This window comes from Cyprinodon tularosa, unplaced genomic scaffold (assembly GCF_016077235.1).
Source record: "Cyprinodon tularosa strain WSP-4 unplaced genomic scaffold, ASM1607723v1 ctg717, whole genome shotgun sequence".
In the NCBI taxonomy this organism is placed as follows: Eukaryota; Metazoa; Chordata; class Actinopteri; order Cyprinodontiformes; family Cyprinodontidae; genus Cyprinodon; species Cyprinodon tularosa.
In genome coordinates this window covers 204239-221135 of record NW_024039471.1, presented here as the reverse complement: position 1 = coordinate 221135, position 16897 = coordinate 204239, and the positions used below count along the sequence as shown (strand labels likewise).

The 16897-nt window shown below is 38.4% G+C and overlaps 1 protein-coding gene across 6 annotated transcripts in view; it reads right to left on the bottom strand.

The window, feature by feature from the left end:
• LOC119772583 (protein diaphanous homolog 3-like) overlaps positions 1 to 16897 on the bottom strand; it is a 223497-nt gene that overhangs the window by 95309 nt on the left and 111291 nt on the right. For all 6 annotated transcript variants that reach the window (XM_038269031.1, XM_038269030.1, XM_038269035.1 and 3 more), the window contains 2 exons: positions 14752 to 14876; positions 10376 to 10540 (listed from right to left, as the gene is read on the bottom strand). In XM_038269031.1, the coding sequence (XP_038124959.1) occupies positions 10376 to 10540; positions 14752 to 14876 (290 nt within the window). The remainder of the gene's footprint in view (positions 1 to 10375; positions 10541 to 14751; positions 14877 to 16897) is intronic.

The following is a 16897-nucleotide window of genomic DNA, read 5'->3' as shown; positions in this document are numbered from 1 at the left end:
CCATTTCCTTTTTTTCCCCCAGATACAGGACTTTAAATAGTCTTTCTATAGAAAAAAAGAGTGTATTAAAATACATTTGACTTATCTTTGGTTGAAAGACAAACTGTGTTCAATTACCAAAACTAAAGCTCAATTTTTTGTTGAACTTTTTTAGGAGTTACCTTTGTCCTGGGAAATCTCCACCAGCCTACCTCCAAAATAAATAAAATTGAAAAACGTGTGCAGCAATGATTTATTCAGGTGCAGGTAGCTGGAGGCCTTTGCAATGTCATTTCATTTTGCATTAACTCAAACTAATGTTGCAAACAATTTAAGATGTTATAAAAGCAATTTCACATCCAATCTTTCCAAGCGGAATAATACAGTATATATCCTCCATGCATCATCCAAAGGGGAACTGGCTCTGTAATCTCTATTGTTTAACTTCTACAGAGTCAATAGCTCAGCAATGCCCTAGCTAGAGATAGACTGCATATCCTTTAATAGAGTGGTAGTAAGACTGCCATCCTGATCAATAGCCTGTCACTGAAAGTGAGGAGGTCTGGGTCTTCATCTAACATCCGACTCTGCATCACCCCCCCCGCGCTATATTCGCACAGCCCGGCTTGACTGGCAGGTCAAAGGAAGGATGATAATGATGTCAAGCTGACGTAAAATGATGTCCAGAAAAAACACAAACACAATGCAGCATACAGAGATCTCCAGTGAAACGTTAAAGAGGGGCAGTTGTTTATGAGATCCAGCTGACACCCTCTTATTATGACTGCATCAAAGAGACTATTGCTAAAAATGATACAGTCAACCGCATTTCAGAAATAGCTCCGTGTGGTCAGTTTAAAGTCACAAAGCCACTTGAAATGCAGAACAACAGCAACCCGAATGCTGTAGATCACAAAAAAGTATAAATCACTTTACCTCTGTTAACCTGTGCTTTAAAACTATGTTTTCTAAAGCTGAGGGGGGATGCATGTCAGTAAATCCGCTGCAGCATAATTCACAATATTAAATACCTATTAAGCTAAAGTTAAATATGGAATAGGTGTTGACTGCCATTTGTCAATGAGAGCACAGGAAAAAAAAAAAGACATCGTAGAGAATTGAAAATGCCTTGGCAGAAAGCTGGGGCTGAGGTACATAAAGAACTCTATAAAACTTGGTGATTTGTTTATAACTTTGCATAAAAAAAAAAAATCAATATTAATTATGCAACTTCAAACTTGAAGATTCATGAGAACACAAACCAGTCAGGGTTCCTAAAACGTTCATATTGTTAAGCACAACAATTCAAAGGTATAATGAAATACAAGCTTCTGTTAAACCACAGGTCATGTGGGAATGAGTCTTAATATCAGCATGCTACACACACTTTAACTTCCCTTACAGCAGTGGTTCTCAAACTTTTTCTGTCATTCCCCACTTTGGACAAGGGGGAATTTTCAAGCCCCGCCTGTCCCCATCGCCCCAACACAATGCTAATGAAATATGCAACAATCTTAAAATGTTCCAATTTTACTGAAGTAACAAGTAGTATCTAAATACAAACTATCTACATCAAATAACAGCAAGCTAAAAAATAAAGAAAACAAAAATGCAGCTGTGTCAAAATTTGTATCAAGCTCAAAGATAGAAAAAATTAAAGTGCCACTCTGCAATCTGTTAATAAAAGAAAAGAAGTGAAATCCATCTGGCAAGACAGTTCTATTTATCCCTGCATTAGTGGCTGCAATGAGCCTGTTTTGCATTGCACAGTTTCTCAAAACGGGGTTGCAGGCTTGATACTGCCACTCTCAAGTCATGCTCAATGTTCAGCTGAGATCTGTATTTTGTTTTCATTGAAGCAACAGCTGAAAAGCCCATCTCACAGAGATATGATGTGGCAAAGGGAAGAAGAATGCACACAGCTCTCTGCCCGATGAGTGGATACTCCCTCTCCACTCCTAACCAGAATTCACTAAGAGTCTGAGCATTAAACCTGAGCTTCAGGGTGGAGTCGGACGTCATTTCAATAAACTGGTCCTCCTCAGCAGACCTAAAATCAGCAGGTGCTGCAGACAGAATAGGAAAAAATAGACTTACTTTATTTTTCATTGCATAATAAACTAATAAAATATTTCAAATTCAGTTATTTATGATCAACCTGCGCCGTCAATCCCGGCGCATGTGCGCTTTATTTGCAGTCTGGACGCTAAAGTTAAACATGCTGTGTCTCTGCTCTGACTGCAGCGCTGAGAGGGACTCCTGCAATAGCGGGGGAGAACGGGGTTGGGACGGAGGAGGCGCCCCACGGCAGCACCTGCCGCTGGAGGACAAGAAAAGGAACGATACGTGCTTTCACGTAAGAGTCTCCAAAAGTCGCTAGATTTGTCGCTAGTCGCTTTTTTGAAAAAGAGTCGCTGGAGGGGTCTGAAATATAGCGACAAAGTCGCTGAGTTGGCAACACTGGGGCGCGAAAGTTTATTCCGTTACAAATAATATGCCGACGTCACGTCAATAATTATTTTGGCACTTCAGTTCCAGGTGAAATGTTTCTCATATCTAATGTTCTTTTAATTAGACTGCATGTAGGCTAGTAATGATTACTTTGTGGGTTTGATTGGTCTAAAAAGCGGCAACATACAGCTATAAGGACAGTTTGCTCTCACACGTTCTACATTTATAGTCACACACACACACACACACACACCGGAACTTGGCGCGCCCCACCTGTCACGTCTCAATTCCCCACCAGTGGGTCGCGCCACACACTTTGAGAACCGCGGCCTTACAGTAATGAGGATGGTTATCAGCATCACAAACATTACTGCTAATTACATTTATTATTCAATCTTATTTAAAGCAACTTGCAGCTGAGGAACACTGTCACACACTAATAAGCATATCACAGAAACTGGGGAGCTCAGTGTCTTGTCTAAGAATAATCTGAAGCATAACGGCACCACAGATGGAAGACGACATCTATCTAAAAGCAGACCCGTCTACATTTGAGCAACAGTTTCTAAGTTTTCTGATGGAATTAAAAAAAGTATATTTGAGTTGAATTACTTTTGTAACCAAGACATTGATTTCATCTGCACCATCTTCAGGCTGCATAAAGGATTAGCTTCAGTAAACAGCGTAAGGCTGCAGCAGCACAAACTCGGTTTAGCTCGGCTTTATCATGCTTCCATCTAAACAGGGCACTTTAAACGGTTTCGAGGAAGAATTGGAGAAACTTGCATGTTTAAAGCTTGTGTTTCCAACAAGTTATCATCATTAAGTTGATAAAGAATCTGGATTTTCACTTATTGTGTTTACACATCAACAAAAAATAATAATAACCATAATTTTTGTTCTCAGTACAGCTTGTAGAAAGGCTTTGAAAATGCTAACAATGAAGGCTCCCATCTGCAAGGAGAGAATACAGCTGAAAAGTAGGAGGATGATGAATACCAAATTACTGTGATTGAAGCTATTCAGGGCTCTCTTTTTAACTATTTTTAAATGAAAGCCTCTGTGTCACAAATTTATCTCAGAAATGATGGAATGTCTATTGGTTGCTCATGGCAACGATTTCCTCACAAGAGAAATATGCGATAAATAAGTATCAAGTTAGGTGCTTCAAAGCAGGGGCCCAACACTAAACAGGACTGAAGGGTAATTTAAAACTGAACGCGTTATTAGTAACAATTACACACACCTAAGCATTATTTGCCCGTCTTGGCAACGCTTAAAAGTTTACTAATACTTGCATTCAAAAAGGGTTATAACCTAAAACAAATGGAGAACTTCATCTGTCCAAACCTGTCAAACATTTTATACAGTCACTTATTCAGCAAGATAAATGGTTCATTGTTGCAACCTCTATCTTAATCCTTCAACTTGTCTCTGTCCTTTAACTAGATGGATAGCACCCAATAATTAGAGCAGGGTTTCATAGTACACTAAAGGTTGCATGTTCATCTTCATTTTGTAAACTACTGAGAAGAAAAGCATCTTGAAAATGGCTAAAAATGAAGACTTTAGCTGTTGAAATTGAATCTTTTTTAGAAAACAATGCCTCCTCCATTGCTTTCCTTTCATGCATCCTGACTTTAATAGTGAACTGCTCCCATGATGATGAACTTTAAAGTTTATTTCATGCAACAGCCAAGCACATAAACTGATTAAGGTAGTTGGAAACACTATTAATCTCTGAAATCATCTGCCAATGGTAATTTACGTCCAACAGCTCTGAGGAAAAAAAAACGTTTTCTATTTTTTTTTTTGTTTTTCTCTGAAATTTCTCTAGTGATGGTTTTGCCACCAGAAATTTCACTATTGAGGCGTAGCAACCCTTTCAGGAGTTCTCAAGTTTTTAAATCTGAAACAAGTAAAATTATTCCTAACAAATTATGTTTCTTATATCCAGGCAAGTGCATAAGTATGTTGGTAAATGTCTTTAGTTATTCCAAAAAAGTGGAAAAAAAACAATCCCTAGACTTTATTTCCAAGTTTGAAGACGGATTGTTTTTTGGAAACAAAGTCCAGTGGTTTGTCTTAAACTTTTTTGGAATGACTATGACCTGGATGACTGAATCTTCACCAGCATAAATATCTTTAGATTATTTGGTCATCAGCAGAGGACAATATGGAAATGTGGGGATGACAAATACATGGCAGTTGAGTTGCATCATTGTTGTTCTCAATGTCAATGAGGTGGAGGTCTGAACAGCAGAGCTGGAGACGCCAGGCAGCATAAAGCAGAGCAGGAGCATCAGATGTTCAGACTAAATATAGCCATGTGGCAGACCTTCCCTCAGAACAAAGTGGTAGTACAGCTGTCTTTATATGAGCTTTAGAATTGAACAACACAGACGATAGTAGTCTCTCAGCACAAAGACTTTCACTAAATTAGATTTAAGATGCCTGATTAACTGCTTTGTCTACACCAGTGGTTCTCAAACTTTTTCTGTCATTCCCCACTTTGGACAAGGGGGAATTTTCAAGCCCCGCCTGTCCCCATTGCCCCAACACAATGCTAATGAAATATGCAACAATCTTAAAATGTTCCAATTTTACTGAAGTAACAAGTAGTATCTAAATACAAACTATCTACATCAAATAACAGCAAGCTAAAAAATAAAGAAAACAAAAATGCAGCTGTGTCAAAATTTGTATCAAGCTCAAAGATAGAAAAAATTAAAGTGCCACTCTGCAATCTGTTAATAAAAGAAAAGAAGTGAAATCCATCTGGCAAGACAGTTCTATTTATCCCTGCATTAGTGGCTGCAATGAGCCTGTTTTGCATTGCACAGTTTCTCAAAACGGGGTTGCAGGCTTGATACTGCCACTCTCAAGTCATGCTCAATGTTCAGCTGAGATCTGTATTTTGTTTTCATTGAAGCAACAGCTGAAAAGCCCATCTCACAGAGATATGATGTGGCAAAGGGAAGAAGAATGCACACAGCTCTCTGCCCGATGAGTGGATACTCCCTCTCCACTCCTAACCAGAATTCACTAAGAGTCTGAGCATTAAACCTGAGCTTCAGGGTGGAGTCGGACGTCATTTCGATAAACTGGTCCTCCTCAGCAGACCTAAAATCAGCAGGTGCTGCAGACAGAATAGGAAAAAATAGACTTACTTTATTTTTCATTGCATAATAAACTAATAAAATATTTCAAATTCAGTTATTTATGATCAACCTGCGCCGTCAATCCCGGCGCATGTGCGCTTTATTTGCAGTCTGGACGCTAAAGTTAAACATGCTGTGTCTCTGCTCTGACTGCAGCGCTGAGAGGGACTCCTGCAATAGCGGGGGAGAACGGGGTTGGGACGGAGGAGGCGCCCCACGGCAGCACCTGCCGCTGGAGGACAAGAAAAGGAACGATACGTGCTTTCACGTAAGAGTCTCCAAAAGTCGCTAGATTTGTCGCTAGTCGCTTTTTTGAAAAAGAGTCGCTGGAGGGGTCTGAAATATAGCGACAAAGTCGCTGAGTTGGCAACACTGGGGCGCGAAAGTTTATTCCGTTACAAATAATATGCCGACGTCACGTCAATAATTATTTTGGCACTTCAGTTCCAGGTGAAATGTTTCTCATATCTAATGTTCTTTTAATTAGACTGCATGTAGGCTAGTAATGATTACTTTGTGGGTTTGATTGGTCTAAAAAGCGGCAACATACAGCTATAAGGACAGTTTGCTCTCACACGTTCTACATTTATAGTCACACACACACACACACACACACACCGGAACTTGGCGCGCCCCACCTGTCACGTCTCAATTCCCCACCAGTGGGTCGCGCCACACACTTTGAGAACCGCGGGTCTGCACCAACTCAGATTCTGTTTAACTTGGAAACCAGTGGGTAGAAGGATCCGAGTTAGAACACTAAACACAATTTTATATCAATATATTAGACTGAGACTGCTTCTTCATTTCAGTTTCATTCTGAACTAGTCAGAGGTCATTTTAGATGGACAGATCCTCATGTCCTTGTTGGCTTTGTCACATCTGTTTACCTGAATTGTCTTTGTCTATATCTTGATCTAGAATAGAAGATCTACTGGGGCCTTTTGTCATTTCCTTTAATAAATAATGACAACTTCATTTATGACTTTTCTACAAATGAAAACGTGAACATTCTTCCTTTCAACCGTTCTAATTTAAACATGAAATACTAACATAGAAGATTAATCTAATTCCTATTATATGTTCAGAAAATATTCATATGTTGAACCTTTTAATGATGGAGGAGAAGAAAAGGGGAACCAGCAAACTAAAGGAACTGCCCTCTGCTTTCTTTTACCACTGCAGGTCTGCTTCACCATCTTCCTCTCCTGGATGTCCACTATTAGATACGCTCAATTGGATTTCTGTCAGAAAGACGGCCTCGCCCTGGGCCTCCTTCCTACAGGTGACTGAACTTGCTGCATGCGTGCACAAGCATGTGTATGTCTTTGCGTGCAAATAAAACCAAACTTAGCAGCTCCTCCTGTAAAAACTGCCAAAATGGAACAACATCTAAAACACACTGTTTATGTCTAGACTGCAAAGAAATTTAATGCACAAACTGAAGTCAGTTTGCTTTAGGGAGAGGGCATTAGGCAGCACAAAGCCATTAGCATGGGCCTTGGCTCTACGGGGTATGTGCTGACACAGGTTTGACCGAGAGGTTACGATGGCGAGATTTACTGCGGGCCAGTGTTCGCTGACCTGGCCTCGGCATTTCCCAAGACATGTCGGTGTGATGTCACAATTTCAACGAAATGCTGAGGGAGTAAGCTGCATGTGCCTTGACCTGTCACAGAGAAATAAATAGCTACCTTGGGAGTGTTGATCTTATAATGCAGGTCTATATAAAACTTGGCTTGTTCACCTTTCACAAGCGGAGTCATTAACCGTTGTGTTTGGGCAGAGCAAAAAGGCTACGCTGCGTAGGACATGCTGTAAAGCCAGGATACAGTCCTAAAACACTGAAAACACTTTCATAAAGTTGGTTTTACTTTCTTTAGGTAGATAACTGACAAAAAATTTTCTTTTCAACACTTAGCCATTCTTGTTAGTTTGATAAACCAATGCTAATTCAAATGCTGACTCGCATGTTCATATTTAAAAGTGCAGGGTTTTTTGTTAATATATGTCAATTAATACTCTTAGGCAAAACATTTCTGAAACTTTAGAAATAAAACAAGTGCTGTGTCGACAGATAAATGAGTCAAACTGCACCAACCTATTTAGCTGTAATATTATCAAACACCAATCGGACACACTATCATCACCAAGCTGTTTGCTAAAAGAACTAGAATCTCACTCCTTTTAAGATATTTTAATATTCAATGATACTAAAGAATGGACAATATTTAAACCTTACTTTCCCTTTTATGTTGGAAAAAAAAACACTAACGATTGAAATAAAATAAAAAAACTATTGGAAAAGCTTTTTTTTGTTGTTGTTGTTGGTCAGACAAACCTGATAGTAAAAGTCTGCACACCTTTAAATTAATAATTTCATGCAGCAAGACATATTCTTATCCAGTTTCAAATTTCCGTCTTCTTGAGTTAATGCCTCCTATTAATTTTATTTAAGGGATAAATTATTTTTTCTTTTTATCCCTTCTTTTTTTACTGACATTTAAGAAGTCTTTCCTTTTCTACATTGCCCTCGACTGAAAAGACAGAATAGAAACCAGATTCCCGATACTAAAAACTAAATGGGCTACAAGAGTTTTCAACACTTTCCAAATGTGGGGATTAAGTAGCATGGCTGTAAGAGATTATAATCTTAAACATCAAAATCTTTCTAACCTTTGTTGGTGGTTCAGTGTTACAGTCGGATGAAACCAAATCAAAGATATAGAGGTCAATTCAAAGGGCAGAAAGATAACAGACCATCACCAGGAGAGCAGCATCCAAGGTTGCCACTTTTGAGTTCCTTTTTCTTTGTTTAGCTTGAGAAAAATAATTGAAGTTTGACCTTAAACCTGCAATTGTCAACTCATAAGCTAGACATGGAAAAGGCTTTGAATTTGCAGCAACAGTTCACATCAGTCCAAATCAACAAATGAAGGCATGCATTAGAAGAAAAACACATTTATTTTGGAACATGTTTAACATTTAATACTACATGTGACAGAAAAACTAATCACCAAAGATAGATTTGAACAAGATATTTTCTTATAATATTATTGATTTAGAGAATGACGGTGAACTAGAGTGAGGAAATGTTGGAAACTCCAAACCGAAAGAAGATTGAATGCTGATAACTTATATGAACTGATATAGTATTAGTATAAGGATGCGTGGACATATGAAAGTAATTTATTTGACCTTTTTTATTTCTAACAACTTTGTTAATTTTTTGTTGATTTGTACAGGAGAAATCACACAATAAAACAAAAACTTATTAAATCATGAATTTGAAAGTACATTGGTCTCCTCAATGAAGATGCATCCTCAAGGTTTAACTTTAATAAACATGTAACCATAATAGTTTGGTAATTTCCAGTCCTAGTTTTCAAGCCAAACACCTCTTATCCTCCATTTGTAAACTGATCGATCTCATTAGTTAATGAACATGCTACAAAATACAGTTACATGAGCGGCTAAAATGAAGAAAACCTTAAGCATTAAGTATTTTTTCAATATTTTCTGTAATGTATTTCTTGAACAAACTTACAACAGAGTATTAAGGCCAGGCTAGAGATATTTTTGTTTTATTTTGAGAATAAAAAAATCTTGTAAGAATAAAGTCCTAAAATTACAAGATGTCATAATATTACGTGAATGAAGTCATCATACCACAACCCGTTTCAGAAAGCAATCTTCAAGCTCCAACCAGCATATGAAGGTCAACCAGCTCCACCAAAAGGCAACTTGACATGCTGCCCAGAATTTCTGATTCTGATTGATGCTGGTGTGCTAAAAGATTTCCTTATTTGTGAAACCAGAGCCAAAGTATAACTTCACATAATGCTCGACATTCCTCATTTTAGGGAAAACAGTGTTTTTTGTAAGAGTTGTCATAAAATACAACTTTATTCTCATAATGTTATGACTTTATTCTCGTGATTTTATGACTTTATTCTCGTAATGTTACGACTTTATTCATGAAATAGAAAAAAAAAATCTCTAGCCTGGTCCTGATACTCCGTCATACTAACTGTATTTTACAATGCTGGAACAAAAAAGTAACATTTTGCATTTCATGCTTTCTTAATCAAAAGTAAAACATAATTTATTGTGAAAAACCTTAAAGATGGAGTAATAGAGCTTATATGCTGGCCCAGAAGAATACACGAATTATCTCAAATTTGGATAAAAGGCCATAACTAAAAGGGATAAAATTAGTCTATCTATGGTGTAAAAAGGGCATGAAATCCATTAGTGTCTTTAGGGGAAATGTTAAGATTTGGGCAGGGCAAGAACTTTAGTCTCTTAATTAGCTACTAATTTATGTCATGTCCAGTGACCTATACCACTAATCCCTCTAATTTAACATAGTGGGTCAGCACAAACCAGGGCTCGAAGCGGATCTGGCTAATAACTTTAAAGAGCTGAGCAATAACATAAATGCATTAAAAAAGCAGGGCTCATGTTGTTCTGCTGTTTATTATATAACAGGAGTATAATGTGATAAGATCAAAAAGGATTTACCGTTTGTGTCCTGACAAAAGTAAATAAAATGTCCATTTATTTCAAAATCAAACATCTGTTGCTGCTGAAAATGTGGTGTATGATACTTTTTGGCGCATAAGACAAATAAGTGAAATGCAGAAATAATAATAGAGAGGAAAATCACAATCAAAAGTAAGTGAACCGCTGTAATAACCGTGTTCTAAAGGATCATGCATAAATAAATAATAATAAAACAACTCCAAACCCAAAGAGTGTCTAAAAATGACTTGTATACTCACAGCGAACATGGAGCGGAAGTTGCTGAGGTCAGTGAAAAGCTCTTCCACAGACGTCTTCTTGGGATCCACGGCAAAGTACTCCAGTAGGTTTTGGTACATGGTCTCCATATTGCTGTGCATGATCACAAGCTTTCCGTACTGTTCCTGTGCCACTTTGCTGAAGCTGTAAGGCGGTGGGTCAAGGTCAACATGACATCCATCTGATATTAATGTATTCAGCAAATGCTGATTAGAGGATCCTGTAAGCGAACAGTAAAGGCTAGTGTTTAATCCTGCTTTTTTTTTTTTAAGACGAAAGTAAGGAAATCATTTAGATGCAAACTGTGATGTTTCCATTCGTAGCTCTGACACAGTCTGTCAGGATGCTTTCACAGTGTGTTCGCACCCTAGCAGCCTACACCATCAATGATAAGCTCCTGGCCAAGTGTCATAACATATCTAACACCAATAGCCGCCAACATAAACTCAAGCTAAAAAAATAAAGAAACACTCAAATATACAGAACAGGATACTGAAATGCTCTGCATTGAGGAATTTATCATTGATGTATTATATATGTATTTTTATGTAATTCCCACTTTGTCTTTGGGGTTTTCATTTTCGAAGACTTAGAGGAAAAATACAACACATGCCGACTATGTCTATATAAAACCTTTAAGCAATAACATGTTATTGCGTCTCAAAATTGTTTCAGAACAGCTAAAATCCCCCTTTAGTAAAGAAAACTACCTGGAGCACACTGCATTGGTTTAAATCTCCTTCAGGGAACTCACCCAGCTGAGTCAAGCTTAGCTTCTCATTCGTTGGCGTTTTTGTGAGGAGAAAGAGACAAATATTGTAATAGGTCTGTCACCATGTGCCGTAGAGGTGTCAGTGTGGGAGCGGAAGTGCTGAAACGCTCCGTGCCAGCCATCAGGGCAGGAGGAGAAGTCTGTCTCCAAGCTTACCTCCAAAATTATCTCCAAATGCATATTCCTGACTCTCCTTTTCACATGCTCGCCACTCTGCTGAAACTCAAAGCTTCTGGCGTGTCGAAAAAAAAAATAAAAGAAAAGTCCGTTAAATATATATATTTTTTTAAATTTCAGATCCCATTTCTCTAAAACATCTTGAAGAAGTAATCAGCGGCCTGGCTAATGGCAAACACTGTCACCTAATGGCAGATAAGAAGTAGCACTGAGTGTGTGGGCAGCATTCTGGCTCTGATTGTGAACCTTCATTATAGCTCAATTGATGGACCTATCGAAGATTTGGCCTCGGCTGAATCTGGCCGACGATGAGACTACCTATTCACAGCTGGATAAATGCTGTTCGATAGGCTCTCCGCCCAGACCGACTTGTCAGTAATATGTTTCCAAACCAGAGTGTGAGGAAAGGAAGGCATTAGGAAGGTGAGAGTAGGGGTAAAAGCAGAAAAGAAAAAAAGCCAAGAGTTAAGGTAGATAAGTGTTGTGGAGGGTAATATCTGCCCACTTTTTTGTTCCTCCATCTCCAGGCTGCTTTCCTGCTCCTGGGACACCTGCAGCTCAATCTCAAGGCCTTTCTTTCCCTCGAGGTTTAACACTTACACCCCCCGCCATCCAGCCCGCTCCATCATTCTTAAGTCTCCATTTCTCCCTCCTAGTCCTGCTTTTTTCAGGATCTGATCTGCCACCTTTACAAGCCAGATGTGTAAAACCAGCTCAATAACTCAGCAAACCGTGTACTTAAGAAGGGTCAGAAGGGAAAAAGGAAATTTTCACCTGCGTGATATCCAACAGCTCCTCGTGTTTGGCCCGTCAAAGGCAGACCACTGCTTATAAAGCAGAATATTTCTGCCCCATGTCAAGTATCAAGTGATAGTTTTTCAAAAGACTCCCTCAGCTTTAAGCAAAGGCTCTGCAGGATGAATAATGAGTAAGAATTGCAGTGATTGCATTAAACATGATACAAGATGCAGTATACATTAAATGAAGTTAATGCGCTAAAAAGGTAGAGGGTCATTTTTAATACTATAAAGAGCAATAAAATACCTAACGCTGATAGGCACCACTATTAAAGTGGCCGGCTTAAGTAACAAAAGAGCTGAACATTATAACACATTATAAAACCAGAACTTTAACAAGGGTTTGGTTTTACATGTGATGCAACATCATAAGCTTCTTTAAAGACTATACTTTGTAAAGCCACTTTTTGGGCTCTCTATTAGAATAAAGAGTATCTGTGAACAGCAGGATTTAAAAAGTGGTTTAAAAAGTCCAACTGTGCGTTTAGGGTTATCGCTCTACTGGAAGCTTAACCTAGAGCTCACACAAGTCCTGTAGAGGCTTTCACAGCATTTCCCCGCCATTTTCTCTATCATGTCCCCAGTAAAACAAACCCATTCCTAGAATATTTCTGCACTACAGAGGTCTTTAAGATGATGATCAGTGTAGGTTACATTCTACCCATTCTACTCTGTATGGAAACATTTCAGTTTTGGTCTCACTTTCTGCGGAGCCTACTTGGCTTATGGGAAACTGTTAGAGAATTTATTATAGCTTTTTTTTCCTCTAAACGTACTTTTTTTTTCATTACCCTTTCAAAAGATAGTCAGATGTCCCCTGACTGTCGTCTACCGCTGTTCTAACCTCTGCTATGATGTATTTAAGGCTTTTGAAGTAAACAGAGATGGAATTAAAGGCACAATATACTGCTCTGATTCCCCTTTTGCAGTTTTATAAATAAAAATAAACATTGTAGGTCATCTGCCAACTCAAACGCCCCCCGGCAGGTCTGTTTTGGCGCCGTTCAAAACTGGTCGCTTATTAGCTTATTCTATGGGCTTGGTAGAGCACACACTGCAGTTAGCAATAAAAGCTGGATTAGACTAGGGCTAAAACATTTAACCGGATTAATCACATTTAATTGATAATTAAAATAATTGTCAACTACTTTAGCAATAGATTAATCAGTAAATGGAGTATAGAGGGTGTAAATCATGGATTTACCTGACAGAGCAACCCACTTAGAGCAGTAATTATTAGTTTCACTGGGTTTCATTATGTAGAGTCTTGTTTAAAGAATATTTGGCTATCCAATTATTCATCAATTAATCAAAAAAAATTATCAACAGATTAACCGATTTGCAAAATAATCGTTAGTTGCAGCCCTAGATTACACCTACCTGTCATCACAGAACAACGCATTGACTCGACTTCAACATTTACTGTCAAATAGTCGACTTGGAAAAATAAAAATTAAACATCAGATTGCCTTCAATTTCTCAGAATGTGTTTACTACATAAAACCTCGAACAATACATAGTTACAATTTAGTAGAATGTGAAAAAGTCTGAATTATGAAGTTGGAGAGGCAATATATAGTAGCTCCAAATTTGTAAGGATAAAAAGATGATCAGTGGACCACGGATAAGGTGCGGGCACAGAACAGGCAGGTGTCACTGTAATAACTGCCTTCTAAAGTTATTTCCCTAATATAATTCATTCCTAATCTTATTTAGTTCATTTATTTTTGGAACTTATAAATGTAAAACTGTTAAATTAAAGTCATTTTTTATACCCTCGGCACAAGGACCAAGTACCAAAGAGACAGAGAGGTGCTTCAAATTAATTTTGTCCGAGCTGCTCTCAAGTTCTCTGCTAACTACCTCAGCAGAAGACATCAGTGGCTCAGCCCCAAGGCTGTTGATCAAAACTACATGAAGCTGGCAGGGAACAGAGTGTATTATTGAACACACCTGGCCTGAGTCTTACCTGTCAGCCTGATCCTGTAGAACTTTCTCAGAAGATAATGAATAATTTAGCTTCCTGTCAAATGCACGCCAGCTGTCAGCGGTGGACTGAGATATCCCCGGATGGGCAGTGGAAACGTGTTGACTCTGTTTATGCCTTGGTGCTTTTGTATAATTAAATGAGGATTCAATAGCATAATAAATTGTTGCTCCTCAGGGATAAACACTGTCTACTGTCACTGCCGGAGTTAAAGAGAGAGGTACACCAAATCCCCATCGCCTTCCCCTTGCTCTCAGTTTGAGGCTGTGTTCACTCACTTAATAATGCTTGGAAAAAAAGAAAGTAGCTGGAATAGTGAGTCGACTGTGGAATAGGATATACTCGTTACTTGTGCACAGCATCAGTGATAATGTAATGGAAACCAAGTGTGAGACACGGCTGAGAAAGCAGCACATTCTTATCTGCCTCTTTTTTCCCACCCAGTAAAAACAACACAAACTGTTTTATACATTAAAATGAGACCATGATAGAAATGACGGTTAGGGTTACTTTTTGCATCTCAACAATAATCTTCTGACCCCATCTATTTATCTATTTTTAACATACAACGGACTGTATACCGCCTTCAAGCAGTAAAGCATGAGCATAAATGTGAAAGGATATAGCCATTTTAGTGAGGAACATGTCGTTCGGGTCATCGGTGGAAGAAAAAGTCTCCAGGTCTCTCTCTAGTTGCTGCAGCTGCTTCTCCATCTGCCTCAGGCTCTTTTCCAGATTCTCTGCAGAAACTAAGAGACACAAGAACACAAGAACTTTCAGCAACAAACAGGCACATTTATGGTACTGGACCAAAACCACGTTACAAAGAGATTAGGAGCCACAAGGAAAAGACGTGCAGCATTGAAGAGGAGGTTCTGATCAGGCTTTAAGGGTTTCATCCTGAATATGTTTAGACCAACAGGTACATGGAATTTACACCAGCAGAGCACAGAAGAAGGCCAACGCTAACTTTCTGTTAAGTTGGTCATGGCTGACATGTTAAGCTTGTGAGTGAATACAGCATATGGCTTGAATTACCCCGATTAGACCCTGCTTGACAAAAAAACGTAAGCTGCTTAATTTTAAGTAGTTTCAAATTTCGCTTGATCCTAATACACGTTCTATGAAAAAGTAGCTTAGCTTCTCTTTGACTTCATGACATAAACCCGTCTTTTAGTGATGAAGCTTTTGCTCTAGATACTTAAAACAGATTCAAAGGTTCTGCTGTAATTTAAAGTTGGGGGGGAAATGCATTTTTTTTTGGTTGATGGAGAGACGTGGTCTTTTTCTTCACAGATAATGGCAAGAATCTAACAAAAAATACAAATGCAAAACAAACATATTGTTTAGCATGGCATAAGGAACAGATAAGGCTGCCTTTTTACTCATTTTATAACCAAGAAAACAACAAAGCAGCAACAACGGCATGAAGGGGTAAAGAAAACAACATTTAAAGCAGTTCATATGTTATGCAACACCTACACTCACTGAATTATTAGCACACTTCCTCCTCCATAATGTACATACTCCTTCATTCTAAGTGCACAGACACTTCAGTCTGGTTTACTGCTCACTGTATCTTCTCTTCAACAACAGCAGGGAGTAAAAACCACTATAATGGCAGTTAAAAAACAAGTTTTGCCAAAAACAAACCGATCATTTAGTATTTGGATGTATGTCTCAATCCTTCCATGAACGACAGGTCAAAAATACTCCAGATATATTCCATTTACGGTACAGAGAATAGGTCCTTTATAGGTTTAAAGCTACAGTGCACCCATGATACTCTCTCCTGCAACAACTCTTCTGTGCTTTTACGATCATTTTCCTGCTATAAAAGAGAAGATTGATTTCAGGAGATGCTTTGGTTAAGTAAAGATCATTAATAGGATGTCATAGCATCATTAACCACACTGCGTCTGGAGACAAGAAGACACCAACAGACAGAAAACCTGGCTAAAACAATTAGAGGATTAATCATTTTTAGAATGTCACCAACTTAGCTTGGTCTTGGTGGTATGTCCATCGATGAGTTTGTGAATTATAATTATACGTTTTAAACTGAATACTAAAAAATGTTTCTATTCAGAAAAGTACTTTTGTATTAACAACCTTAATCTAATAATTACATTAAGATGCTAAAAATGTTAAATTCCAAAAGCTATTTTTCAAGGATATCAATACTTCTTTAATGTACTGTTTATTTGCATGAGATTAAATAAAATGAGGATATTTTTCCATCACATTAAACAGACCAAGTTTAGGTAAACTTGCGTAAACAGCCTACTTCACCTGCTTTTCACCCTCTTCTCTTTTCTTTTCTCTGCATTACCTGGCAACCAAATTTGACTGAATAAGGTGTGGGCAGAATAAAAAGTGGAAGAGGTGGTAGACGGCTACTCTGTTAATAGAAATGATTAAAGCCCGGTGAGATGACGCTGTGGCTGAGAGAAGAGCAAGGGAGGGCGAGACAGAGAGCAAAACAGACAGGGATCTCCTCTTTTCTCTGCTTCACAGGCTAATCTGCAGCCGTTTGTGATGTGGTTCACTCACATGGAAGGATATGTGAACAATGGCTGACAGAAAGGTGACAAATACAGCACCGTGTGCTTCAAGAGAAAAATCTGCTTGGAGACTGACTGTGGCAAATAGTATGTTCTGCTAAACACAAATAAAAGGCCTTCAAAGTGAACAATATCCATGTTTAGTCAAAACGTATGTTTGAAATATAGATCTGAGGATCTAAGCAAAAGCTTAGCTTATAGGTGAC